This window comes from Xiphophorus maculatus, chromosome 17, assembly GCF_002775205.1.
Source record: "Xiphophorus maculatus strain JP 163 A chromosome 17, X_maculatus-5.0-male, whole genome shotgun sequence".
NCBI lineage: Eukaryota > Metazoa > Chordata > Actinopteri > Cyprinodontiformes > Poeciliidae > Xiphophorus > Xiphophorus maculatus.
Genome location: NC_036459.1, coordinates 2,983,518 through 3,010,711, shown reverse-complemented (window position 1 = coordinate 3,010,711; position 27,194 = coordinate 2,983,518). Strand labels below are relative to the sequence as shown.

General features: G+C 38.7%; 9 protein-coding genes across 10 annotated transcripts; 5 read left to right on the top strand and 4 right to left on the bottom strand.

The window, feature by feature from the left end:
- Positions 1 to 952: 952 nt before the first annotated feature.
- LOC102229539 (CCR4-NOT transcription complex subunit 2) lies at positions 953 to 13,092 on the bottom strand. Of its 2 annotated transcripts, none has more exons than XM_023350377.1 (15): positions 13,026 to 13,092; positions 10,214 to 10,348; positions 9,984 to 10,050; positions 8,501 to 8,648; positions 7,833 to 8,033; positions 7,283 to 7,338; positions 7,026 to 7,178; positions 6,305 to 6,432; positions 6,101 to 6,221; positions 5,873 to 6,029; positions 4,961 to 5,022; positions 4,731 to 4,780; positions 4,528 to 4,628; positions 4,302 to 4,446; positions 953 to 3,019 (listed from the first exon to the last, which is right to left on the bottom strand). In XM_023350377.1, the coding sequence occupies exons 2-15, from the start codon at positions 10,334 to 10,336 to the stop codon at positions 2,933 to 2,935; spliced, it is 1,599 nt and encodes a 532-aa protein (XP_023206145.1). In that variant the 5' UTR covers positions 10,337 to 10,348; positions 13,026 to 13,092; the 3' UTR covers positions 953 to 2,932. The 2 variants fall into 2 exon arrangements, with proteins under 2 accessions (XP_023206145.1, XP_014329255.1); XM_014473769.2 differs by having other exon boundaries at positions 7,053 to 7,178.
- A 1,252-nt stretch (positions 13,093 to 14,344) lies between these two features.
- LOC102229281 (histone H2A) lies at positions 14,345 to 15,257 on the top strand. The gene has a single exon (XM_023350038.1). It carries the CDS (start codon positions 14,345 to 14,347, stop codon positions 14,729 to 14,731), a length of 387 nt encoding a protein of 128 aa, XP_023205806.1. The 3' UTR covers positions 14,732 to 15,257.
- Positions 15,258 to 15,652: 395 nt separating this feature from the next.
- Positions 15,653 to 16,210, top strand: LOC102229019 (histone H4). Its single transcript, XM_005812253.2, has one exon. The coding sequence runs from the start codon at positions 15,653 to 15,655 to the stop codon at positions 15,962 to 15,964; it is 312 nt and encodes a 103-aa protein (XP_005812310.1). The 3' UTR covers positions 15,965 to 16,210.
- A 1,246-nt stretch (positions 16,211 to 17,456) lies between these two features.
- Positions 17,457 to 19,086, top strand: LOC102231891 (histone H2B 1/2-like). The gene is made up of 2 exons (XM_023350619.1): positions 17,457 to 17,493; positions 18,448 to 19,086. Exons 1-2 carry the CDS (start codon positions 17,457 to 17,459, stop codon positions 18,843 to 18,845), a joined length of 435 nt encoding a protein of 144 aa, XP_023206387.1. The 3' UTR covers positions 18,846 to 19,086.
- Positions 19,087 to 21,028: 1,942 nt separating this feature from the next.
- LOC102231633 (histone H1-like) lies at positions 21,029 to 22,407 on the top strand. Its single transcript, XM_014473770.2, has one exon. It carries the CDS (start codon positions 21,061 to 21,063, stop codon positions 21,661 to 21,663), a length of 603 nt encoding a protein of 200 aa, XP_014329256.1. The 5' UTR covers positions 21,029 to 21,060; the 3' UTR covers positions 21,664 to 22,407.
- Positions 22,408 to 22,828: 421 nt separating this feature from the next.
- LOC111611819 (histone H3) lies at positions 22,829 to 23,301 on the top strand. The gene has a single exon (XM_023350035.1). The coding sequence runs from the start codon at positions 22,829 to 22,831 to the stop codon at positions 23,237 to 23,239; it is 411 nt and encodes a 136-aa protein (XP_023205803.1). The 3' UTR covers positions 23,240 to 23,301.
- Positions 23,302 to 23,920: 619 nt separating this feature from the next.
- LOC102228754 (histone H2B 1/2) lies at positions 23,921 to 24,577 on the bottom strand. The gene has a single exon (XM_005812252.3). The coding sequence runs from the start codon at positions 24,564 to 24,566 to the stop codon at positions 24,192 to 24,194; it is 375 nt and encodes a 124-aa protein (XP_005812309.1). The 5' UTR covers positions 24,567 to 24,577; the 3' UTR covers positions 23,921 to 24,191.
- Positions 24,578 to 25,293: 716 nt separating this feature from the next.
- LOC111611823 (histone H4) lies at positions 25,294 to 25,881 on the bottom strand. Its single transcript, XM_023350040.1, has one exon. The coding sequence runs from the start codon at positions 25,879 to 25,881 to the stop codon at positions 25,570 to 25,572; it is 312 nt and encodes a 103-aa protein (XP_023205808.1). The 3' UTR covers positions 25,294 to 25,569.
- A 551-nt stretch (positions 25,882 to 26,432) lies between these two features.
- On the bottom strand, positions 26,433 to 27,194 carry LOC111611820 (histone H2A). Its single transcript, XM_023350036.1, has one exon. It carries the CDS (start codon positions 27,192 to 27,194, stop codon positions 26,808 to 26,810), a length of 387 nt encoding a protein of 128 aa, XP_023205804.1. The 3' UTR covers positions 26,433 to 26,807.

The window sequence follows — 27,194 nt, the reverse complement described above, 5'->3', positions numbered from 1 at the left end:
TAAATGTTCTGCAAAAAATAAAATAAATAAATATAAAGGAAATGCTTGAAAAACATAAAATCTTGCAGGTCTAAAGTCTTATTTAGCTGGACTGGAGGAAGATATGGCTCCTAAGACTGTAAAAGCTGAAGGTCCCAATTCAGAGGTACAACATTTATTCATCCCTTCAAAATAAGAGCCTGAATATACCAGAGTAAAGTGGCTCAAGATATATAAAGAGTTATTGCTTCCTGGATTGAAACTGAATGAAAAAGCAGAAAAAGTTCAAATAAAATCTCACAGATAATCGTGAAGTCAGGAGAACTACCAAACCAGTTTAAAACATCAGAGGTAAATCTGATGTTATTTAAACATTAAACTGAAAGAAACAAATGAAATGTTAGAAAAACTATTTCCCTCTTCATCTGGAGGAAACAAGCCCAATATAAACCCAAACTGTTGAAGGATGACCAAAAATAAAAACTGAAAATGAACGAACCAAAATGTCAGAAAACTGACACAAGATGCCAAATAATATGATTGTGAGTAAACAACCAGAAAGAAACAGTCTGGACTCTGCGTTCAGTTTCATTACCAGAATATTTATTTTATTCTTTTTTTTCCTATTAAAACACTAGCTGCCATATTTGATAAAACAGCCAACGGCTAAGTCCTCCAATCAAATCTCCTCAGACAAGTCACATGGGTCTGTGGGCGTGTCCTTGGCTTGTTGCTTGTGGCGTGACCAAGCTGTTGTCATGGCGACCGACATAACAGGAAGTCTCATATTGCATCATTCAGAGGCCGGGTCTCCTTGTTTGGGGCCAATTTCTCTTTCTTTCGTTCTGCTGCCTTGGTGTCGCGAATATATATTCAGAATACACCCAGATGGCACAGTGGCGCCTCCTGGAGGGAGTTTAAGGTAACTTCATGTAAAGTAAAAAAATGAAGGAGTTTGGTTTGGTTTTCTTGCAGACAGTCTGAGTTGGGTTTTTGTCTCCATCCACTAATTACAGCCAGCTGTAAATTAGCTGAGCAGGATGGCAGGTGGAAGCAGCTGCTCCGACTCCAACAACAATAAATCCGCCTCAATTAGCACCTCTAAAAAGCTGCTCTGAAAGGTAAAAATGACACGCTTCCCTCAGGTTAAATGGTCCCAAACCAGGAAAACACAATCATGGAGATTTCAGCAAGAAAACCAAAAAGTCAGAGTAGCTTCTGGGTGAAAGAGGACGAATGTAGCAGGGGAATAAAAACAAAGAGGAATGGAAAAACAAACATGGATGTTTGGATAAAATAGAAGAAAGTAAAGGTCAGAGCTGACTGTGACCTGAAGAAAGGCTGCCGTTTCCATTCGAGTCCAGAACAATCTGAACTAAAATCTTCCTTTATAGGTAAACAAACAGAGGTAAGAGGTTCTACGCTGTTTTTTACTGTCAACAAATGCACAAAATCACACTTGAAACAAGTTTAAAATATTCTCTAAAATCAGGTTTTTAAGCGGCTTTTATTTCTGACTGAAACTTCCAGACGATTCTGTTGATTTTTGGCACATTTTACCATAAAAACCAAACGACTGCTGCAGGTTTACAGCCGATGTTAGGAAACAGGAAAACATCCAGAAGAGACATTAGAGCCTCCATTAACGGGTCATGAGAAGCTAATGTCTGTCCTGCATCAAACAGCTCAGTTCACTTGAAGATAAATATTAACATTTAAAAACTCTAAGCTTGTCTGTTTAACAGTAAAATCGGAGCAGGTTTTTACTGTCTGACATTTCTTTGGCTGTTTTTATATCAGATAAATAAAATGTTCAATAATGCTACAAAATGGCTGCTAGCTTCAGCCAACTCTGGGATTACTCCAACAGAAATATCTGATTATATGAAAATTATTGTTGATGGTCAGATTTTTAGAGAAAAGTTAAGGATTTTGATGAGAAATGTAATAAATTATTTTGCCCAAATCAGAATCTAGAGCCTTTAAATATTTACAAACAAGTGGATGTGTTTATTTTTTTTCCCTACATTTTACTATAAAATGTATTTATTTATTTTTTATTTGCTCCATGAAAAAGGAAAAAAAAATTCTTCATGATCAATATTCTTATTTATATTAAATTGAACTTTTTGTTGTTTTATTGATTGTTTTTGCCTGTTTCCGTTTCAAACATCTTAGGTTGTTTTTTTTAAAAAAAATCTATTAAAAAAAAAAAACTTAGAAAAAACTAAGATTTGCTTTAAAACTACACACCTTCATGAAGACTTTACTGTTTTTAAACGTCAGGAGTTTTAAATGTTAGTTTTTTGGTTGTGATTTGTTGACAATAAAAAACGTCGTTTTAATGTAAATAACTGAGTTTCCTAAAAAAAAAAAGCTTCAGGAAACACAAACCAACCCGTTCCAGTTCAAGTGGCGTTTCTGAGTTCTCTACATAACATCAAGAAAACAGAAAAAATATGTATATTTTCTCTTTTATTATGAAATAGTGCTACAATGTACATTGCATTTTGTCTCCTGATTGCCCACTGAGTGGTGATGCGTGTCCTGATCTGTAATTCTGGTAAAAACGAAAAATATTTTCAGCTTCTTCTGCACCACAGAGTGACAAAATTCTCCATCCTGACGGGCGAGTAAACCCAGTTTTCTCTGTTAAAACTTCTTTAGAAAACAACAGTCAGTGTTTGAGTTGTTACCAGCTCTGTCTGTTTCACTCACCAGGCCAAAACAAGTCATGGAGAAGAAGCGGGAATAAAATAAAAACAGAAATGAGGTAAAAGACAAACGTAAAAGAGAAAAAGGTAAAATGATGAAGTCTGTCAGAGAGGTGGGCACCGTCCTGAGTCCTTACAGGCCAGATTCATGTGAGTGGCAGAGGCGGGAAAACCTCCAGGGGTGGGACTGATGAGCCAGGAGGGCCAATGGCAGGCAGTCAGGAAGGAGGAAGAGCCAATCAGAAGGCCTGCTGGGCAGGATTGTAGTTGAAAGTGGAGGGAACATGAGGTCGCTCTTCTAGTTTGTCATATTCAAGATGAAACTCCTGAAAACAAGGAATCAAACGCTGCAGTGAGATTCACACTGAGCCAGAGTTAAAGACTAAACACTTTATGAATCATAACCATAAACTGCCCCAGAAATTAATGTGATATAAGTGATAATGTAGATGTTTTTAAACCATGTTCAATGAATATGATAAACATAAATAAAATGCATGTTCACCCTCTAAAAGGTTAACTAATATCTAATTTCTACAAAAAAAAAAGGATTTTGAAGAAAATTGCCCTTCAAAAATACTAATCAATAGACTCAGAACAAAAAAATAAACAGGCAAAACTGCCTGTCAGCATTTTTACAAAAACAAAAAACAAACAAAAACTCCAGCAAACTAACTACTTTGTACTGTGAGTCAAATGTTTGCAGTGATCTTAAAGCGCAGCTTCCCTTTAACCGTTAAACTAAACAAACTAAACAAATTTACATGCAAATTATGGAGCTCACTTTAATTTATTACTGTTTATTATGACAAGTTTAGTCGTGACTCATGTTGATCTGAAACAGTAAAAGGCTGAACTAGAAATCTTCAGTGTGATCAGCTGGATGTTACAGATTTACATTTTCAACGTTTTCCGATTCAAATCCATAAAAGGCACCTGCAGTTAACAATAATGCTGTTTAATAATTATGGAATACATTTGTTCAATGCTTTATCATTTTTGCTATATTTGAGAACATTTAGCAACTTAGCTTCCCCTAAAATCATTTTTCTGGATAAATTCTAAACACCAATTTTCTTGGCTGTTTTGCAAACTTTCAGTTTAAATGGAAAATCTAAGTTTGTTATAGGATATTTAAATTATAACATCAAAATAAAGTTGGCGCTCGAGGGTTAAAGTCTTTCTAACGGTTTAGTGATTTAGTATTTGGTTCCACTAAATGCCATCTTGGTGTAGCGCTTTAGCGTTAGCAGAACTGTTCTAAGGTTAGCGTAGCTAACCTTGTAGCTTATATAGAAACCCCTTTAACTGCTCCTGCAGCACTTAAACAGAAATTCTGGGGACATTTTTTAACCAAATTTAGGTTAGTTACAGTGGAAAAGTTACTGGCATAGTAAAATATTATTTCAAATGTTATATAAAGATATCATTAAAATTTAGTGTTATGAAATATTTAGACAGATTTGAGGCACACAAAGATGGTAAACTAATAAAATGAATGTTGTGTAATCATAAAGTAAACTTATTACAGTTTTAAAAACTAACCCAGTTTACTGCAGGTAACCTGGAAGTACATATGAGCTACTTCAAACCTAATTACTGGTTCACCTTGGCAACCTTCCTCCAGTTGAGACAATCGAAGAAGTAGTAGGTCCCTCTTTCGTAGGCGTTGGTCTTTAACGTGGGCTCCATCCCAGGGGCCCGCGTTATCCAAACCCGCTCCTCTTTATGATACCGCCAGTCCCGGTTAAAACTGGACACAGAAAGGCAGACATGCTGGTCAGTTCACAGCGTGCGGGCCGGCCGGGATTCCAGCAGAGGACGGCGGCCTTACAGTTCTACTGCAGCCAGCAGCTGGAGCAGGTCTCCTCCGTTCATGTAGTAGAGATAAAACAGCAGATCTTCACCGTACCGAGACAACTTAATGGCTGCTAGCTGCAAACAGAGAAGGAAACCGGTCATAATGATGTAGATTACACAAATCTAAGACATTTTAACAGGTTTTAAACAATGAATAAGAGTTGTTTTGCTGCGTACCTTGTCCCTTATGTGGATGTTGGTTAGATACTCTGACGGGACGTGAAAGTCTGCAGAGACGAACCAAATTATGGTTTCAGAACTTATTCTGAAAAAAGCTAGAAAAACACTAAAACGTGCTAAAAAAGGACTGAACAAGACGCTGAGTGAACAAAGTGCTAGTTAAATATTTTAAATTTTAACATGAGCACATTTACAATATTCATAAGTTTGTTGTCATGGAAACTCACCGATGTCCTGCGGCCGACATGGCGCCGACGCCCATGGAGACGCAAACTTAGGATACAGATTCCTGACAGAAACACACACACACACACACCTGCTGTCACACCAGAAGTTTCAATTTAGCAGAAATATTTTATAAATCTGTTAAACGTTTCTCCACTTCGTCTCAGTTCAGCCGGTCAGATAAAAGTCATAGCAGGAAGCAAAGAGTGTTTCATTTTCTCCAGCAGAGAAAGTTGGTCGATCTTTTACAAATAAAAATCTGAGAAGTGTGGCATGCACCTGTAATTATAAATAATTAATAAACACAATCCATATGTGTGTAACAAAGCAAAGACTGCAATGTTTTAATGTGATTTGTCACATTTTGCTCTTAATTCTTCTATTTTCTGTGCTCTTGCTTTATATTTACTCGGTTATAAACAACATTTTGATAATACATTTGAATTTCCCAGAAGAAGAATGAATCCATCCATTCTGTATTTAAAGACAGATTAACATGTCGATATTTCTAAGTTTAAAGCAAATCCCGGCAGGTTTCTAACCTTCGACTGAATTGACTGATTTTCATCCATCGGCTAACAGAGCGAACCAGAAACTACAGAAAATCCAGAGAAAAGAAGAACAACTTCCAACAAACTGCAGGAAATATGAGAGCAGATTAAAACAGAACCGGATCAGAACCACAGCCTGGAAGATACAAGGCGCTTAAATACACTGAATGTTGGTGGGAAACCCTCAAATCTTTCTGTTAAAGTTTAGTCTTCTGCTTCTGTTAGAGTGTGTGTGTGTGTGTGTGTGTGTGTGTGTGTGTGTGTGTGTGTGTGCGCGTGCGTGCGTGCGTGCGTGCGTGCGTGCGTGCGTGCGTGCGTGCGTGTGTGTGTGTGTGTGTGTGCGTGTGTGTGAGCTCGTCTTACTCAGGTGAGTTGAGGTTCAGGCCCAGTGTGGTGAGGTCTGAGCCGAGCGCTAGGTGAACCATGCCGGGATCCGTCTCTGCCGCCCGGATGAACGTCAACAAGCCGATCATTCCAAACTGGTCCGTTACCATGCCGATGGGAATGTTGGTCACTCGGCCTGAGACGCAGCGTTAATGAGGAGACGAACTGCAGCAGCGGCTCGGTGGGGAGGAATGAGGAGTTTCTTACCATCGGGAAGAACCTGGATGCCTTTCTTCTGCTGGTTGTTGTTGCTCGGAGCCGAGCTTTTATCGCCGGGGAACTTGGGACCGTCGGCGCTCGAAGACGCCTTTCCCGACGAGTTCAGGTTCTGCTCGGAAACGGCAGAGAGCAAGAACTCAGAAAGGAAATAGCTGAGAAACAGTGAGCTCATCCTAACTGAAGAGTTCAGACCGTTTTGTCGTCGCTGTTGCTGCTGGGATCTTTAGTTTGGTAGTTTGGACCGGGGAGAGCTGGGAAATCTTCATTATGGATCGAAAAGTCCTGCGACTGTTCGCTGGATGGCTTGGTTACCATGCCAACTGGGAATAATAAAAACATAAAATGATCCATAACTATATGCAGGGCTCGTTCACTTTTCACACAGAAAAAATCACTTCTCAAACTTTTTCAACATCAAATAAATTAACTAAAAAATAGCTTCAATTTAATATTATGTAACATCATTTATTACTGTTATTAATAACGTCTTGTGATATTATTCAACATTCTACAGCAGAGACAAAGTAAACTAATCATTTTGATCATTCTAACAAGGAAAGTTTAGTCTGATTTAACTTCAAGTCAGAAGAAAAATCTGTCATATATTAGGTGTTTGTAAATATCTGATTTAAATCGTAAATAACTTTTTCCAGATGTTACATTTCACTTTATTACAAAACTGTTCAGTTTAAAATCAAACACTTTCAAGGACTTTCTGTTACAGAAATTGAATGTTTTCAAGCATCTGTATGAATATTAAAACAACCCATGAACAGCATCATAACAATAAATATTAAATGCAATAAAATTTTTACGTTTATGTAATAATTACAGGAAGACAGAAACACAAATGAAATCAGGAAAGGTCATTTGACAGTTTGCAGTAGTGAAATAAAAAGCTGCATGCTCGTACGGATGTTCTGTATCGTCTGTGTGTTACCGTAGGGCGCCCGGCCGGCCAGCGGGTTCAGCTGCGGGGTCGGGTTCGAACTCCCGTCTCTCCGGCTCCGGTCTGCCAACGCCGGGAAGTCGGACAGATCCAACCCCGTCACATTCTCACTGCCGTCTGGAGGAGCAGAGACAACAAACTGGCTTCAAATGTCGTTTCGACCAACTTTTACTTTTATTCCTGACACTGAAATCTAATCTACCAGGTTTCATTTTTTGTACCTGTGCCGTTGAAAATGTTGCTGGTTAAGGAGTTGCTCATGTTGAACCCTGGATTCCTTTTGGGGAAAAAAAAAAGGGTGAGCTTCTTAATTGAAAAAAAAATCAGCCAGTAGAAAAGACAGTAAAATAAGAAAAGAGAGTAAAGCAGAAGATGTTCTGCAGACAGGAAAATGTTTTTAATGTGGTTTCGAAAATGCAAAGTCTTCTAAAAACTAGAATCAGGTTTCTGTGTGAAACTGTTAAAATAACATTCATAATAAGCAGAAGTTCAGTTTGATCAGTGGTGTCCAAACCTTCTGCCAACATGGGAAAATAATGAGATGATTTTTATCTCTAACAATAAATGAATCATTAATTGAACAAATAAAAAAGTCAGAATCGCTGTACATCAAAGACCTACAAAGGATTTTACGCTCGACTTACGCTTTAATCAGTTTAAAAGTGACCAGCTCTAATTCAGTGTGAGTTTCTATAGATCAGCTGAAAACAAAATGTTGTAAAGTCTCTAGAGAACAGAGAGGATTTCAGATCACGATGGCGTCACGAGAACCTGTTGAAGGAGAACCGCGCCTGCTGCTGTTTGGGCATGCCGATGATGCTGGGAGACGACCTGCTGGGACTCCCCATGGTTGCGCTCCGCCCTGTGCCGCCGCCGCCTCGCTCTCCTCCGCCCGTCTGCCCCGTGGGACCGCCCACCTGCTGGTTGTGGTTCAGAACGCTGCGGCTGCTGGTTAAGGGCATGATGGAGGCCCTGCACAAGGAAGAGTCGGGAATACGTCACTTTCATCAAATAAAACATCATCATGATGTTTAAAGAAACAGATTCTGTGTTTATTATTTCAGCATCTACACTATAGTCAATATAATATAAAACAGGAGCTAGAAAAACCAGGGATTATTTTAGTAATCGATTAATTGAATAAAATTTGTACTTTGTGCAGATTTTTTCATTTAAGTCTTTTTTTAATGTAATATTAGAAATACATTAAAGACGTAAAGAAACAAATAATTAGGTTCATTTCTCAAGAAAAAAGCAAAATAATAATACATTTCTGTTTCTACTCCACCATGAAACCAAATTAAAACCATAAATTCACTGTAACATCAAGGATCAGTTCATTATTTTAAAAGTTCAGGCTATTTTATAAACAACAGAACAACTAATAAATAAAAAAAAACAAAACATGACAGTAAAATCAAACACATGAGGGGGCAAACCTGTTGGGCGACGAGGGCGTGTGCAGCGGTCCGGAGTTGGGAGTACTGGTGTGATTGGAGAGCTGGCCGGCGGGTTGGGTCAGCGAGCTTCGACTGAGCTGCGGCGCCGCGCTGCTGTTGATCCCACGGATGGGGAAACCCAGAGCACCTGCAGCCGCGGGGAGAGACGGAAACACACAAGATGAAGTTTCTGTGTTTAACTCAGAGAATAAAACTAAAAGGTTTTATGCTGATCTGAGCCAAGCAGAGCAAAGAGGTTGGAGAGATTCATGAAGATCTGCTGATGCTGAAGAGAAAGACGGAGCTGAAGATTTTTCACATGGAGGCCGGGGTGACATGTCCGCGCTGAGGCAGTGTTTTAAAGAAAACCGTAAAACCTTCAGCAATGACGCTTACACTTCCTCAAAGCTAACACCTGTAGCTACGTTTTGATGCATAAATTATTTCTGTAGAGTGAAATATTTACAAACGGCAGCATTTCGTTTGTGAAAAAGGAGTAAACCTGAAAACGGGCAAAAACTCACATTAAACTAAAATTATGATTTTATAAAAAGCATAAAAGATATCAAAAAGCTGAATCATTTGAATATAGATTAATACCTTGTGATTAGTTTAAAAGTTGAATGGAGTTTATAGGTTCAAATAGGCAGAAGTAATAAGCTGTCAAAAAGCAATTTTGTATAAACGATAAAACATTTCAAAAATGATAAGAAAATGAAATTAACAAAACACATAGTAGAACTCTCCAGGATAAGATGAACATTTTGAAATATGATATACCATAAAATCTGTGGCTTATAATTCCTCAAAGTTGACACCTGTGTCCAAGTTTTAGTATGCAGAAGTAGTTAAGTGTTGAAAAACGTAGAGAAGACAGAATATTAAAGAAAAACACAATCTTAAGCATTCTCACTTGAATATTGATTATGAAGTCTTTGTCTTTATGATGGTAAACAAAAAAACATTTTGTTTTCTTGACAAAAAAAGAACTTTCATATTTGGAGTGAAGGTACAACCAGCTGTTTGTGAGCCTAAAGTTTCCCACAGAAGAAAAAGTGAAAACAGGAGCAAAAGTTGTAAATTTGATATGATCGCTTCCAGAATTTTAGAGTTTTTAATGATATTTTTTACAGACAGACGATGTTCACCACACAGAGCTTATAAATCCCTCTATAGGTTGCTGGTCTGCTAGGTCTCCAGCCTCATTTCTCCTGAGCTCCTCCTTAAGCTAAGTAAATAATCACTTTATAAACCTAAAAGCTTAGTGAAAAAGTAGCTAAAATTTGAAGAAAACCAGTGAAAAACTTTCAGAAAAACTTGAGAACTACTGGTAATGAAAATGGAAAATCTGTGATGATGAGACAGAAAGAAGCAACATATTTCAGTGATGAACTTTAACCAAAGCCAGCCGTATCAGAGGACCTCAGCTGGATCTACTGGACCCTCACTGGAGAGGCTGAACTGATCTGAGTGTTGATCTTACTCTGTGGGGCGTATAAACTGGCTCCCAGCTGCGACAGCTGACTGGATGAGGAGGAAGACGACAGCATCTGAAAAAAAGAACAAAAACAAGTTGACCACTTAACAACAAAAAACACTAAACAACTACGGTGCAAAGAGCTACAGCAGCTAGAAGGGAGCATTGATTTTTTCTTCATATTGTCAAACTCATGCTAACTGGGTTTTCAGCGTTGAAGCAGAACAGAGACTTACGTCTTTGTCGGCCCGGTGAGGAGCGAACATGGACGTGTGGTTGTAGTAGAGGCTGGAGTCGTCCGAAGAGTACTCGCTCTCGATCCCCCCCTCCATGAACTTCTTCCTGGTAGCACCAAACATTCCGCGTGTCACCTGAGGAGCGATCAGAGACGGTCAGAACGCAGGAAACTGGGATCCAAACGTCTGGTCACACATCCGATTCATGACAAAACAGACCAGTCACATTTCTTTAAGGTTCCCCGCAGAGAGACTAAAGATGTTCTGATCAGATTAGGATGTGAAGAAGAAAACTTCCTGCCTGAATAATGCAGACTGAGATTTATCTTTCTCTTCCCAGAACTCAGGAACAAAATGAACTTGCTGAGCAAAGGTTCATTTCTCTGTGGAAAAATTCTGCATGAACTGTTTATTGTAGTCAGATGTAATACTGCACAACTCTGTTTCTTTCCAGGGCAATAAGGAAAATGTTGCTTTTCATGAAATCAATGAAGCTGGACAATAAATTAATAACTATATATATCACAATCAACACCTGATCAATGTCAATAGGTAATAGAGCTGATAGAATATTCTATCTATCAACATTTAAAATTCAACATATAAAATATTCACTGAACTCCAATCCAGAACAGCACAGTATTCTGGGAGATGTAGGCAGAAGAAAGACTTTAGCCGCTCAATCTCTCATGGCTAGCTAGGCTAGCCATGGTGTCATCAACTGACTCACTCACTCTTCGGTTACCTAGCAACAACCTGCTGAGTAATTTGCACAGCAGCAGTTTAAGGTTTCACCACCGTGACTCATAACTACTTAAAAATAAAAAAGTCTAGAGAAAACTGGATAAAACAGGAAGCGTCACATCACCAGTTTGACATACTATTAAAAAAATCTATAATTATTGATGGACTGATATGAAACTGTTATATCATGACAGGTTTTTCAGGTGTATCGTCCTGCTCTAGTTTGATCATTTTCTAGGTGAGAAGCAGGTAATAATTTCACTACTTTGGTAAATAAGAAGCAGTTAAAGCTCCTGAAATGTAAGTTTTTAGAGCTGGTTCAGTTTTTGCAGCGCTCTACCTGTATGACTGATTCTGGAAAATCACCAGGTTAGATCAGAGATGGATGCAGGTTAAAGCAGCAGCAGCCAATTGATCAAATCTCTCGATCAAAATGATCAAAAAGATCAGCTCTGATCATGGAAACGTGGTAATGCGACTCCATCATTATATCTAACTGCAGTTGGTCACTCAAGTTAAATCAGTTCAGCCTGCAGTTAAGTATTTATTTGGTGATCTGGGAAGCAGGATAGGTGGTTTATTGAGGTAAGTTTAGGTTCAGCTCAGAACTTCCTCTGAAAAATTAATATTGCTGTTTATCCAGAGTATACATCATAATCTCCAAACAGTTCCATATTATGAGTGTAAACCAACTGGAAGGCAGAAAATTAACTTAAACAGTCAGTGCAAACTGGATTTAAAACAGTTCAACTGATTAATATGAAAACCTTTTTGTCCAAAAGATCAGACCTTTATCATTCAATACAAGAAAACTGGAACTGATAAAATGTTTAATACATCCCTGCTTTAATAATTTGGATGCACAAGTTTATTTTTTACTCTTTAACTAACTTTTCTAAACATTTAAAGCAACATTTCTTGTTGATCCACTTATTCCAAATTCTCCTATTGTAGGTGAATACACACACATCCAGAGCTTGCATTCACATGCAGGCTTGTAGAAACACAGAACTTCATAACTTTAAATCTCTCAAAGTAATCTGACAGGTGGAAAAGGTTCCTGATAATTCAGGATCTATTTTCAGTTTTCCTTGCACCTGAATTAAGTATAAGATGTTTTAATGTCAGATTTGATCAAAGCTCATCTAAATGTGATGACCAGTCTAACCTGCACAAACATTACACCGTTTTTTTCAACACATCTTGGGTTACATTTAAACACAAAAGGAACCATAAAGCAGATGAAATACTAATCCTTGTCGCAGCGTCGATCGACGCTATTTCCTTTTGTTTACCACAGCTGGTTAAACATCATGTATCTGCAAAAACTAAAAAGGTTAAATGCAAACTTACTTAAAGTAAAATTTTAATTCCTTTGAACGACAGTTTGCAGAACAACCTCATTATAGTCCTCCAGTATAAGTTATGAAAGCGAGTCGGTCGGTTTATAAGCCTGGATGTGTAGCAAGAAGCTAGGAGATGTAGGCTAACGCTAGCATCAACAATAGTCAGTTTACAAGTAAACACGCATCAGTAAATAACTACGACTCGTTGTGATAGTTTGTTTGTTAGTTTGGTGTGTATAAAATCTGTTTTACCGTGTCAATGTATACGCTTTAAACGATGCTCAAAGCTGCAGCTAGCCGCCGTTAGCTTGTAGCTAAATCCATAGAAAACGCTAGGTTGTTAGCATGACAGCTAAGCGTTAGCTAGCCAGCTACAACTGAACCGTGAAAACATTTTTTAGGTAATTATTCCCAGAGATACGGTCGGTTTCACTGCGCTCCAACAGGTAGACTACAGGAAAAAGATCAGAGCGGGAGAAAACTGTGTTTTTGTCCCTGTAATTGAAGGGGAGGCCTGCTGCGGCTCCGTCAGCTAGTTCCCTCAAAACAACAACAAAAACCAACCAACTGCTGGTTTTAAAGCTTCTTTTCACACCGTTTATCTTCACTGCGCGATTCATATCAGCCCAGAAACACACCCTGTGATGGTCTATAAAGAGTTTATCCCAATAAGCATTTAAAAGATCAATGAAATCAGGAAAAAATACAAAAAAGGAGCTCACCGCATCAATCTGTCCTCCCACTACAAGATGGCCGACAGGATGCTGAGATGCTGACCTCTGAGGGCCATCATTCTGCTGTAGTTTACTGATCTACTCTATAGTTTAGTGAAAACAGTTCTGATTTATTACGTAGTTTATTTAATTCTGCTTTAGTTAACTCAAATCTACTGTTCTGTCCCTGAACATCACTGTTATTTATTGGAATTACTACTTCTACAGTGCATTAAATGTATAGTAGCTTACTTTTCTGTCGTTTATTCAAATTTGCTGTATTTTAAAAATGTTAATTGTAATTTACTGAATTGCACCATAGTATTAATGAACTCAATTATGGTTTATTAACATTTACTGAAATTACCTAGCTTACTGATCCATGCTATAATTTACTGAGATCAATTCTGATAAAATAAAATGTAAATAGTTGTATTCTGCTATAGCTGACACACATTTACTGCAGTTTTAGTGACGTCACTGTAGTTTATTAGATTCTTTTGCAATGTACTCAAATTTAGCGCATTTGAAAGAAGTTCGTTGTAGTTTACTATGCAATAGTTTTCAATAGAATCCCTCATAGTTTATGAAAAGTTAGTTTATTTAACGATCCTGTAGTTTTCAGGACTCAGTTGTAATTTAATATAATTTACTGTAACACACCAAACTTATTGATCTTAAACCGACTACATTAGATGCCAGCCTACTAAACAAGACACAGTTCACAGATGTATGTAGTTTTCAAAAACATACAGTAATTACAGTATGTTTTACTGTAAAAAAACAACAACCATACAGTACATGCCACATTACAACCTTCAAGATTGGAGAATGGATGAGATATACAGATTCAAATTCAAAAATACTCTATTGATCCACAAGGGAAATTTAATAATAATACATGCTCTTCTTAAAAAAATAAAAAATGCTGCTAAAAACTCCATCCCCAGCTTACCTTTGAAGTAGCTGCCTTACTTCTAACTTACTTATATTCATATTTAAATGTATAATTAATACCAGGCTTTCATGTGTATAATTTTTACATTCCAAAAAGAAAAGTTCCACTGTTTCCATTTGTCCACAATGAGTTTGTACCGTATCTTTTCTAAATTTGAATTTGAAATGTTCGCCTTATTTTGAAAGGGACCGTGTCGGGAAGTGGAAATTTGTGGCGCAAACTGAAAAGTGACACCAGCTCAACTGTGATTGGACAACCCTCCTAACGCTCACTCTGACCAATGAGTGAGCAGCAGCGTTGTGTATATATAGCTGACATCAGCTTGGAACGATTATCTTCATCTGTAAAGAAAGAAAACATATAGAAGAACATGTCTGGACGTGGAAAGACCGGAGGCAAAGCCAGAGCTAAGGCCAAGACCCGCTCATCCCGTGCGGGGCTCCAGTTCCCAGTGGGCCGTGTTCACAGGCTGCTGAGGAAAGGAAACTACGCCGAGCGCGTCGGCGCCGGAGCTCCAGTCTATCTGGCGGCGGTGCTCGAGTATCTGACCGCTGAGATCCTGGAGCTGGCTGGAAACGCTGCCCGCGATAACAAGAAGACCAGGATCATCCCCCGTCACCTGCAGCTGGCCGTCCGCAACGATGAGGAGCTCAACAAGCTGCTTGGTGGAGTCACCATCGCTCAGGGTGGTGTTCTCCCCAACATCCAGGCTGTTCTGCTGCCCAAGAAAACCGAGAAAGCAGCCAAGGCCAAGTAAACCGTTACAGCTTCAAAACTACAAACCCAACGGCTCTTTTAAGAGCCACCCACATCTATCTCAAAAGCAAACTCCTCACTTGTATCTACAGGCCATAACATATGCATATGATTTATGCTACAAAATTACAAATTGTTTGTTTTCACCAACATTAGAAGGATGCTATGAAGTTTTTCTTCTTCCTTTAGGTAGTGAGACATGTAGTACTAAATATCTCCTGAAAATTTGAACTATTCCCCAAATATCCTGAAATCAAATGTTGTAAAACACTGAATATACAAGTATAACTTTCTGTATTTTGTCAAAATTTCATAACAATGCTTTGTCTAAAATCCACCAGGTTGGGTTAATGGAACGCTTCTCAGGCTAATGTGACAGAACGCAAGTAAACCAAATATGTAAAATCCATTAATTGGACTAGAGAGTATCAAAAATAATTTTTAGATTGCAAATACAGCTCAGATTCAACATTATACAACATGAGATGGCAAAAACATTAGGATTTGTTAAAAAATAAAAAATTAAAGCTATCGAAAGGATTGAGATCGTTGACTCAAAAAATTGTAATAAAATAAATTTCAACACACCTGTTTGTACATTTAACTTGTAAATCCTGATGGTACAGAAGAAGTGTATATAGGCTATGATGTGAATTAAATAATTTTTTCAACTTATTCACAAAAAGCTAGTAATCCATTTTATTTAGACATTGTAATTCTTAGTTTGATTAGTTCTTACGCATTTTATGTTTTTATTATGTAATATTTATTGAGTAGTATTTATTGTGTCTGCTCTTTGGCGTAAGCTTGAGGCGGAAGTAGAAGTATGGCGCCTTGACTGTCTTCTCTTACGTCCGTGACACAAACTTAAAGCCAGACCTTCAGCCTTCTTCGGTCAGTATCGTGATACAACTGAAGCACAATGAGTGGACGTGGAAAGGGAGGTAAAGGACTCGGGAAAGGAGGCGCCAAGCGTCACCGTAAAGTTCTCCGTGATAACATCCAGGGAATCACTAAGCCCGCTATCCGCCGCCTGGCTCGCCGCGGTGGAGTCAAGCGTATCTCCGGTCTCATCTACGAGGAGACCCGCGGTGTGCTCAAGGTTTTCCTGGAGAACGTTATCCGTGATGCCGTCACCTACACCGAGCACGCCAAGAGGAAGACCGTGACCGCCATGGATGTGGTGTACGCTCTCAAGAGGCAGGGCCGCACTCTGTACGGCTTCGGCGGTTAAATCTACCAGCTTCTTGCTACAAACCAACGGCTCTTTTAAGAGCCACCCACACTTCTTAAAGAGACGATTCTGAATTTTAATATTTATTCTCTGCTTCTAAAGACTTGTATTGTGGTATATATGACTGAATTTTATTTTTAACACTAAACACAATTGATTGTTGGAGCTAGAATTATGTATTGATGAATATGACTCTAACCCCATATTGTGTCTGGAAATTGTGATTACTACATAGTACTAAAACATTTATAATGTATAAATCGGGGGATTGTTGGACAGATGTCCAGACAAAAGTCATCCTGGATTGGCAGAGTACTCAACATTCATTCTCAAGTAAATAAAGCCCTACCTCAATTTTTTTTATTTTATAAAGCATTCAAGAAATTCAAAATTATACTTTTGAATAGTTTTTTTTCTTCACTCTGAGTATCCAAGAATAATTTACTCAATTAAGGGTAGCTAAGAAACCCTTACTTTCTACCCTTTTTTATAGTAAAAGTGAAACTATGTGGTAAAGCAGCTCCTAAAATTATTGTTCCCAAAAATTACTCAAGTAAATGTGACTGAGTAAATATAATTAATAGATATCCACCTCTGCCATAATATCAGATATTAATAAAATGAAAGGTGGAAAAAATGAAATAATCAACAAAAATCTATGTAAAAAGTCATGGACAACATATCATTAACATGTTATTCAGGTGTCATAAGATTTATTTAATTTGTAAGTTTCAAATGAAAAACTTTGATAGTTTCTTTAACATGTAAAAATATCAATAACTGATGATTTCTGCTTGAACTCTAAAATATATATATATATATATATATATATATATATATATATATATATATATATATATAAAAGGAATCATCAACGCAGTGCTCTAGAGCAGCGGTCCCCAACCACCCGCGATAGGCGAAATCCACAAAGTAGGAACCTTTATTTTTTTACATTTATTATACAATAAAATACTCCATAATACATTGAAACCAAATACAAATAACTACTGTACTGTAAAATAATAATTTTAATATGAACTGAAAGCGGATTCCCTGCCCGAATTGCGGAGATCAGCGTCGCCCCACCGCGACCTGAGTTATTGAATTAGAACAGGAGAAAATAAAAAATGATTATGAAAAAACCCCAAAACAAAGTACAGTAGGACAAATAGAGACTCACGTGTATTTCACTTCTGACTGAGCCGCTGCAGCCTGACTCCGCTCTGTAGCGGTTTTTTCTTCTAAAGCCCGCGGTGCAGGTGTGTTTTGTCGAGAGAAGAACATAGTTATCGGCAGCTGTTGTCGCTCTTTTTTCTTCTGGGCAAAAAGATTCTTATAAACCGACATGCCACCATCGATTGTGTTAAATTAAGCAAGCTGTTTTACATACGTGTACATATTAAACCGCAACGTTGTTGACACACAGGTAGAGAAGAAGCGGAGAGACTGTTTAGCCAATCAGGATGCAGAACACAATGTGCAATGCAAATCCATGAAGCAGCGGAACCGCGAAATAGCGAGGGTTCACTGTACTCTGATGTTGTTTTATTACTCATTCTGCTGCAAGTTGGCTCAATTTTGACGCGCAAGACGTAACAGGTAAAATCCGGTTTAGGATTTTCAAAATAAGAGATCCGGAAGTAGTTCATTATTTCTTGCGCGGCCCGGTACCAATTGGTACGCGTACCGGTACCGGTCCGCGGCCCGATGGTTGGGGACCACTGCTCTAGAGAGGCTCACAGCTCACAGACACACTAACCTACCGATGAGCTCAGCCAATCGGAGGCAGGCGTCAGCGCGCTCACATTTACATGCAGCCTCTGTAAATAGTAGTTTGTGCCGAGCCTCCTCATTCTCTGCTGTTTCCCAGGAACACATCAGGATGCCTGAACCCGCAAAATCTGCTCCTGTAACAGAGTTACAAATGTGTTTCTTTGTTAAATTATTATTTCTTATTCATTTTATATTGAGAATTTGTGAATTTTATCTTATTCAGTTATTTTTATTTATTTTGTTGTTTTTGCCTGCGGGGGTCGCCCTTCTGCTCTCCGCCTCGTTTGTGTTTCCTGGGCTTCCGTAGTTTACTCCAGCCCTCATAGCTCCTCTGCCCCCCCTTTTTCCCTCAGAGCGTTGTTCTGTGCTGCTGTGGGTAAGTCAGAGGAAAGTTAGCTGCTGAGATATGTTTGTTTTTCTGTATGGATGTTGTTCATGTTGATGTCTTTACCATATGTTGTTTATTATTGTTTGTTAGTGTGTTATTTTGCAGTTGTGACCGTCATTGTAGGTTTTTTTTTATAAACAGTTTTATTATAATTTCCTTTTCATTTTGGCGCGAACGACCGGTGCTAGTCCAGCACAGCCCGGTTGAACATTGTTTTTATTTTCACATTTTAGAGCTGGAGTGCAGGGAGAAGGAGTTGAGGAGGTTGTTCATTTGTTTTCCCTTCTTCCCCCAGAATAAAAAAATAAAATATCTGGTTGAGACCCACCTGAACGACTTCCGAGACTCATTGATACCATCTGTTACACTCCCAAGAAGGGCTCCAAGAAAGCCGTGACCAAGACGGCCGGTAAAGGAGGCAAGAAGAAGAGAAAGACCAGGAAGGAGAGCTACGCCATCTACGTCTACAAGGTGCTGAAGCAGGTCCACCCCGATACCGGCATCTCGTCCAAGGCCATGAGCATCATGAACTCGTTCGTCAACGACATCTTTGAGCGCATCGCCTCCGAGGCTTCCCGTCTGGCTCACTACAACAAGCGCTCCACCATCACCTCCAGGGAGATCCAGACGGCCGTGCGCCTCCTGCTGCCCGGTGAGCTGGCCAAGCACGCCGTGTCTGAGGGCACCAAGGCGGTCACCAAGTACACCAGCTCCAAGTAAACCTGCTGTTTACCATCTAAACCACAAAGGCCCTTTTTAGGGCCACACAAATATAACTTGAAGCAGAAATCCTGTTTATTCCAAAGGCGAAGTTTTGTATTAAATGTATGAAAAGTGTGATGTAAAGTAGAAACAACGTGGGAGTTCCACCCTTTCATGCATCGTAATTGTCTGTTTTCAGTGTTCTCACGTTTAATATTTCTTTTCATTTTGAACCTGTAAAACATTTATACTGATTCCAGTTCCCATATCCATGGAAGATTTATAGATTTATTAATAAAACCTTTTGAATTTGTTCCATATGGTTTGAAATATTTGTCTTTTGGTTCCAGAACCAACTGACCAAAATGGAGAATTGTAACTATGATACACAGCGAAAATGTCTTAATCTAATATATATCCTTAAGTTAGTTATTTTACATCTGTGTTGAACCTCTTAAGTTTTGTAATCCATGTTCAGTTTATATTAAAACAATCTAACTGTAATCATCCAAAAAAGAAAAGTTCAATGGAATATAACTGGGAAAAAAATAGAATTATAGCTTAAAACTAAAAATAAATGCAAGGAATCACAATATAAAAAACAAAACCAAAGGCTATAATTGAAATAACAGGTTCTATTTATTGAAATTCATGCGGCCAAGATAATATCTTGCTATCAGGCCACACAAATACAACTTGAATCAAAAGTCCTTATGTAGTTGTGTAGAAATTGCAGAAAAGCTAAAGTGTTAAATATTGAACAAATCCTTTCATCCTACATTTTTGTTTTGCCATTAAAACTGGAGAAAAATTACAATGTTCCATTTCAAACACCAAAATTTCTCAAACTACTTTCTACCATGTTTCTTTAATCTAAAAAAACTGTTTAATTCAGAATAAAACAAATGTTGAAATTATTTATTATTATTTATTACAAGTATTAATAGAAGGACGTTGATCAGACAATACTCGCTTGATGGAAGCGAACAGCTGCTTCATATTTCACCGATTCCTCCAATGTTGAAAACCACCAGCTAATTTTATGATCATCCTATTAGAAGTCTGGTTTTCATTTATTTCCGTTTTGCTGACTGCGTAGTGGAGTTACTCAACCATTTAAAACAGATTGTACAAATATACTTTGATTTTCATTTCTGTATAGGTTGAGAAAATTATTCCAAATCCATATCTGTCTATCGCTGAAACAGATTTCCAATAGAAGCAAAACACATTCTAACTCTTAATATATGTAATACCATTCACCTGAGAAATAAAATTTCACTCATGTCAAAAATGATCTGAATGACGTCATAAAAGTCTAAGTGTTGTGCCCTAAACTATCCACCCCTCATTTTTTAAAAATTGCATTAAATGCTGCATTAAATACTACTAATCAATATCTTGAAATGTTTTACTTGTGACTATCAATTCAATTTGGGAGACTTTAAATAACATAAAAGTCTACAGGAGTGTAAATATGCAAAGATTTTTCAGTTAACATTTGTTAAATGAGTCCATCAATCTGATTTGTAAATGCAAATTATATAATATAATGAGGAAATAAATCTATTTTCTACTCCCAAAAAAATGAACACATACTGCGTATGTGAACTTCTACATCAAAATCTGGTATAAAATTCTGATAATATTTGTTTTGATTATTTATTTGATGGGATATAAGTCATTGCTATTGGATTCTTCCAGGAGAGGAATCCTGACTGGTTTATTCATAGACAGTTTCTGTGTGTTTACTGTCGGGAAAACCATTCCTATTTAATACCCATATAATCTAAACATGACAACCAAAATACTTTTATTTTGTCCGCAACCTTCTTTTTTATCGACAGCACCGCGATTATGTCTTCCGCAAAATGATTTTAGATGTTTTAGGAGAAGAAATGTGGGGAAAACTCGCTACTCGATGCACAGAATTAAAGAGATTCTGACACCTTCCAGCGCTCCTGGATCAAAAAGAGAAAATCCTGTCAGGCAAATATGGCCTTATTGTAGAGAGAGAACAGTTGTCTTTCCGTTACAATGATAATTAAGATAGAAAACGCCACTTTAGTGGAGATTTAAAGCCTTAAATGTGGCGAAGAAAGCACAAATGGGGACGCATTTCAGACGGCAGCAGAGCGGCGGCCTGAGTTGTCTCTTTACGGTTCTCATGAATTTTATAAGTTCCGCCTCCTGCTGGACGACAACAGAGAATCACTAACAGTAACTGAGAATCATGGCAGAAGTAGCTCCAGCAGCCGCACCGGCTAAAGCCCCGGCTAAAGCACCGAAGAAGAAGTCCGGTACCAAGGCTAAGAAAGATGGACCCAGCCTACCCAAACTCATCGTGGCCGCCGTGGCCGACTCCAAGGAGCGCAAGGGAGTTTCTCTGGCGGCGCTCAAGAAGGTCCTGGCCGGGAAAGGCGTCGATGTGGCCAAGGCCAACAAGCGCATCAACACCGCCGTCACCAAGCTTGTGACGAAGGGAACTCTTAGCCAAACGAAAGGAACCGGAGCAACCGGGTCCTTCAAGCTCGCTAAGAAGGAGCCCACAGCCGCCAAACCGGCCAAGAAGGTGGTGAAGAAGAAGGCTCCCGCCAAGGCAAAGAAACCAGCTCCCAAGAAGGCCACAACACCCAAGAAACCCGCCGCCAAGAAAGCAGCAGCCAAGAAATCCCCAAAGAAGGCAGCAGCCAAGAAATCTCCCAAAAAAGTGGTCAAGAAGAGCCCCAAAAAGAGCCCTAAAAAGCCCGCCGCTAAGAAGCCAAAGGCTGCTAAGAAGCCTGCAGCCAAGAAAACGGGAGCCAAAAAACCCGCAGCGAAGAAGGCCAAGAAGTAAACAACTTTTCTCCTCCAACCACTGCTTAAGGCACCAAAGGCTCTTTTCAGAGCCACCACTTATACAAATTAAGACATGACTCCTACAAATAATCTGTTTTTTTGTTTCCAACATACACATATTTTTACAAATATATCAACTGGATTGACTGAATGTTAATGTTGTGCTCCATAGGACAGCTAAATACAATTATGATTTTGATATTAACTATTCTAGAATATGCCTGTTTCAAAGTATTGATCACTTTTAAAAAAGCTGACAGTAATATACAGAATTATTTAAGATTGACTCCTTGTATTAAAACTGCAGCAAATTAAGTTTTGAGTAATTTTAGATTAAAATTGTGTCCTTTTTGACAGATGGATGTAAACTACTGAAATAACTTATTGAACAGGTTTAAATTTATATTTATTATTTAGGGTGTGAACTATAAAGGATACTGAACATTTCCAACTCAAATGAAACAGAAGAAGCAGGTGGGTTTTTAAAGTACATTTTATGTAGTTTATTGTTATATTTGTATTTTCTAATATTTAACACTAGAAGGTAAAGCTCATTAACAAATAAAGTTCTCCTTGGAGCTCAGTAAAGTAAAGTATATTTTATTAACTAACTTGTACAGATTTTCAAATGCGTTTATATGTGTGTTATATTTTGTATTTATTTATACTGTTTAATGTATTTGAAGGGTCCTGTTGAAAATGAGATCTTACATCAACTACAAACAATAACTAAGTAACTAAATAAATAATGGATAAAAGGAACAGCATGTACTTGTGTGCAGACAACTTTTTATAATAAGAGAATGTTTTATGATGCAAATAATTATAGTGATGAGCAATAGTTAAAATTATGTTAGTATTAATCGTTACATTTCAAAAGTAGAATATTTCGTGGCTAGTGTAAGGATCAATTAATATAAATTTCAACGTTTTCTTTAAACGTGTAACATTCCCCCCTTCCCCTCTTCCTTTATTTAGACGTCTCTCGCGCTTTATTTTGAAAATTCAAATCTAACCAATAGCTGAGTCAGACTGGTCTCACTACGTCAACAACCTCAGCGAATCAGAAGTGACCGCCTGCTGCCAGTCTCCTTATAAGAGCGCTGTTCTCAATGAGAAAGCATCTCTTCACTGTAAAACAGCCAGAAGAAAACAGTAATAACATGGCCAGAACCAAGCAGACCGCTCGTAAATCCACCGGAGGAAAGGCTCCCAGGAAGCAGCTGGCAACCAAAGCTGCCCGTAAGAGCGCCCCAGCTACCGGCGGAGTTAAGAAGCCTCACCGTTACAGGCCCGGCACCGTGGCTCTGCGAGAGATCCGCCGCTACCAGAAATCCACCGAGCTGCTGATCCGCAAGCTGCCCTTCCAGCGCCTGGTCAGGGAGATCGCTCAGGATTTCAAGACCGACCTGCGCTTCCAGAGCTCCGCCGTCATGGCTCTGCAGGAGGCCAGCGAGGCTTACCTGGTGGGTCTCTTCGAGGACACCAACCTGTGCGCCATCCACGCCAAGAGGGTCACCATCATGCCCAAAGACATCCAGCTGGCCCGCCGTATCCGCGGAGAGAGGGCTTAAACTGACTTCTGACTCGCTTCAACAAACCAACGGCTCTTTTAAGAGCCACCTACATACACCTTAAGACGAATATTTTTAAATTTAAGTGTTTACTAATATGTAAATCATGAAGGGTGATCTATTTATGACCCTTTTCATTTAAAAAAAAAAAAAGTAGAACTAAAGACCGACCTGCGCTTCCAGCAATTATTCCAATGGAATAAGGTGATTATTCCATTAATGAATCCAGTAAAAATGAAATCAAAAAAATAAATCACAATTCAAAATAAAGCTAAATCACTAGTAAATGCATGCCAGTCCTAGTATTCTTTCCCCCCCAAAATGAAGGATATTATCTTGGCAACATGAATTACAATAAATAGAACCTGTTATTTGTAATTATAGCCTTTTATTTTGCATTTTATATTGTGAATCCTTGCATTTATTTTTAGTTGAAAGCTATAATTCTGTCTTAATTGTTTTCCCAGTTATATTCCATTGAATAATTTTTTTGGGATAAGTTAGATTGAATATAAATAAACATGGATTACAAAAAAAGTTCAAAATATGACAAATAAGCTAATTTAAGGATATAACAGATTTTGCTGTGTATCATAGTTACTGACCAAATTGGAGAATTGTAACAAAATGAAGACAAATATTTCAAACCATATGGAACAAATTCAAAAGGTTTTATTAATAAATCTATAAATCTTCCACGGATATGGGAACTGGAATCAGTATAAATGTTTTACAGGTTCAAAATGAAAAGAAATATTAAACGTGAGAACACTGAAAACAGACAATTACGATGCATGAAAGGGTGGAACTCCCACGTTGTTTCTACTTTACATCACACTTTTCATACATTTAATACAAAACTTCGCCTTTGGAATAAACAGGATTTCTGCTTCAAGTTATATTTGTGTGGCCCTAAAAAGGGCCTTTGTGGTTTAGATGGTAAACAGCAGGTTTACTTGGAGCTGGTGTACTTGGTGACCGCCTTGGTGCCCTCAGACACGGCGTGCTTGGCCAGCTCACCGGGCAGCAGGAGGCGCACAGCGGTCTGGATCTCCCTGGAGGTGATGGTGGAGCGCTTGTTGTAGTGAGCCAGACGGGAAGCCTCGGAGGCGATGCGCTCAAAGATGTCGTTGACGAACGAGTTCATGATGCTCATGGCCTTGGACGAGATGCCGGTATCGGGGTGGACCTGCTTCAGCACCTTGTAGACGTAGATGGCGTAGCTCTCCTTCCTGGTCCTTCTCCTCTTCTTGCCTCCTTTACCGGCCGTCTTGGTCACGGCTTTCTTGGAGCCCTTCTTGGGCGCAGACTTGGCGGGTTCAGGCATTCTGATGTGTTCCTGGGAAACAGAAACGACTGAAGAAGCACGGGCAGAGAGACCAGTATTATAGATTCTGTATGTAAATCAGAGTGCGCTGTCGCCTGCCTCTGATTGGCTGAGCTCATCGGAAGGTTTGTGTGTCTGTGAGCCTCTCTAGAGCACTGCCTTGATGTTTCCTTTTATATATATATATATATATATATTAGAGTTCAAGCAGAAATCATCAGTTATTGATATTTTTACATGTTAAAGAAACTATCAAAGTTTTTCATTTGAAACTTACAAATTAAATAAATCTTATGACACCTGAATAACATGTTAATGATATGTTGTCCATGACTTTTTACATAGATTTTTGTTGATTATTTCATTTTTTCCACCTTTCATTTTATTAATATCTGATATTATGGCAGAGGTGGATATCTATTAATTATATTTACTCAGTCACATTTACTTGAGTAATTTTTGGGAACAATAATTTTAGGAGCTGCTTTACCACATAGTTTCACTTTTACTATAAAAAAGGGTAGAAAGTAAGGGTTTCTTAGCTACCCTTAATTGAGTAAATTATTCTTGGATACTCAGAGTGAAGAAAAAAAAAACTATTCAAAAGTATAATTTTGAATTTCTTGAATGCTTTATAAAATAAAAAAAATTGAGGTAGGGCTTTATTTACTTGAGAATGAATGTTGAGTACTCTGCCAATCCAGGATGACTTTTGTCTGGACATCTGTCTAACAATCCCCCGATTTATACATTATAAATGTTTTAGTACTATGTAGTAATCACAATTTCCAGACACAATATGGGGTTAGAGTCATATTCATCAATACATAATTCTAGCTCCAACAATCAATTGTGTTTAGTGTTAAAAATAAAATTCAGTCATATATACCACAATACAAGTCTTTAGAAGCAGAGAATAAATATTAAAATTCAGAATCGTCTCTTTAAGAAGTGTGGGTGGCTCTTAAAAGAGCCGTTGGTTTGTAGCAAGAAGCTGGTAGATTTAACCGCCGAAGCCGTACAGAGTGCGGCCCTGCCTCTTGAGAGCGTACACCACATCCATGGCGGTCACGGTCTTCCTCTTAGCGTGCTCGGTGTAGGTGACGGCATCACGGATGACGTTCTCCAGGAAAACCTTGAGCACACCGCGGGTCTCCTCGTAGATGAGACCGGAGATACGCTTGACTCCACCGCGGCGAGCCAGGCGGCGGATAGCGGGCTTAGTGATTCCCTGGATGTTATCACGGAGAACTTTACGGTGACGCTTGGCGCCTCCTTTCCCGAGTCCTTTACCTCCCTTTCCACGTCCACTCATTGTGCTTCAGTTGTATCACGATACTGACCGAAGAAGGCTGAAGGTCTGGCTTTAAGTTTGTGTCACGGACGTAAGAGAAGACAGTCAAGGCGCCATACTTCTACTTCCGCCTCAAGCTTACGCCAAAGAGCAGACACAATAAATACTACTCAATAAATATTACATAATAAAAACATAAAATGCGTAAGAACTAATCAAACTAAGAATTACAATGTCTAAATAAAATGGATTACTAGCTTTTTGTGAATAAATAAAAAAAATTATTTAATTCACATCATAGCCTATATACACTTCTTCTGTACCATCAGGATTTACAAGTTAAATGTACAAACAGGTGTGCTGAAATTTATTTTATTACATTTTTTTTGAGTTAACGATCTCAATCCTTTTGATAGCTTTTTTTCCCCTAATTTCCTAAATCCTAATTTTTTTTTGCCATCTCATGTTGTATAATGTTGAATCTCTTTGAGCTGTATTTGCAATCTAAAAATTATTTTGATACTCTCTAGTCCAATTAATGGATTTTACATATTTGGTTTACTTGCGTTCTGTCACATTAGCCTGAGAAGCGTTCCATTAACCCAACCTGGTGGATTTTAGACAAAGCATTGTTATGAAATTTTGACAAAATACAGAAAGTTATACTTGTATATTCAGTGTTTTACAACATTTGATTTCAGGATATTTGGGGAATAGTTCAAATTTTCAGGAGATATTTAGTACTACATGTCTCACTACCTAAAGGAAGAAGAAAAACTTCATAGCATCCTTCTAATGTTGGTGAAAACAAACAATTTGTAATTTTGTAGCATAAATCATATGCATATGTTATGGCCTGTAGATACAAGTGAGGAGTTTGCTTTTGAGATAGATGTGGGTGGCTCTTAAAAGAGCCGTTGGGTTTGTAGTTTTGAAGCTGTAACGGTTTACTTGGCCTTGGCTGCTTTCTCGGTTTTCTTGGGCAGCAGGACAGCCTGGATGTTGGGGAGAACACCACCCTGAGCGATGGTGACTCCACCAAGCAGCTTGTTGAGCTCCTCGTCGTTGCGGACGGCCAGCTGCAGGTGACGGGGGATGATCCTGGTCTTCTTGTTATCGCGGGCAGCGTTTCCAGCCAGCTCCAGGATCTCAGCGGTCAGATACTCGAGCACCGCCGCCAGATAGACTGGAGCTCCGGCGCCGACGCGCTCGGCGTAGTTTCCTTTCCTCAGCAGCCTGTGAACACGGCCCACTGGGAACTGGAGCCCCGCACGGGATGAGCGGGTCTTGGCCTTAGCTCTGGCTTTGCCGCCGGTCTTTCCGCGTCCAGACAT

Bases quoted from the DNA above. Each gene is read 5' to 3' on its own strand.
- LOC102229539 (XM_023350377.1), bottom strand. From the start codon at position 10,336: ATGTTTGGTGCTACCAGGAAGAAGTTCATGGAGGGGGGGATCGAGAGC. The intron at 7,339-7,832 runs GTTCTCGTGACG...TTTCCCCAAAAG, and splicing joins GCGCGGTTCTCCTTCAACAG to GAATCCAGGGTTCAACATGA. The intron at 6,222-6,304 runs GTCTGAACTCTT...GTTTCCGAGCAG, and splicing joins GCAACAGCGACGACAAAACG to AACCTGAACTCGTCGGGAAA.
- LOC102229281 (XM_023350038.1), top strand. From the start codon at position 14,345: ATGTCTGGACGTGGAAAGACCGGAGGCAAAGCCAGAGCTAAGGCCAAG.
- LOC102229019 (XM_005812253.2), top strand. From the start codon at position 15,653: ATGAGTGGACGTGGAAAGGGAGGTAAAGGACTCGGGAAAGGAGGCGCC.
- LOC102231891 (XM_023350619.1), top strand. From the start codon at position 17,457: ATGAAGCAGCGGAACCGCGAAATAGCGAGGGTTCACT. The intron at 17,494-18,447 runs GTACTCTGATGT...TATCTGGTTGAG, and splicing joins CGAAATAGCGAGGGTTCACT to ACCCACCTGAACGACTTCCG.
- LOC102231633 (XM_014473770.2), top strand. From the start codon at position 21,061: ATGGCAGAAGTAGCTCCAGCAGCCGCACCGGCTAAAGCCCCGGCTAAA.
- LOC111611819 (XM_023350035.1), top strand. From the start codon at position 22,829: ATGGCCAGAACCAAGCAGACCGCTCGTAAATCCACCGGAGGAAAGGCT.
- LOC102228754 (XM_005812252.3), bottom strand. From the start codon at position 24,566: ATGCCTGAACCCGCCAAGTCTGCGCCCAAGAAGGGCTCCAAGAAAGCC.
- LOC111611823 (XM_023350040.1), bottom strand. From the start codon at position 25,881: ATGAGTGGACGTGGAAAGGGAGGTAAAGGACTCGGGAAAGGAGGCGCC.
- LOC111611820 (XM_023350036.1), bottom strand. From the start codon at position 27,194: ATGTCTGGACGCGGAAAGACCGGCGGCAAAGCCAGAGCTAAGGCCAAG.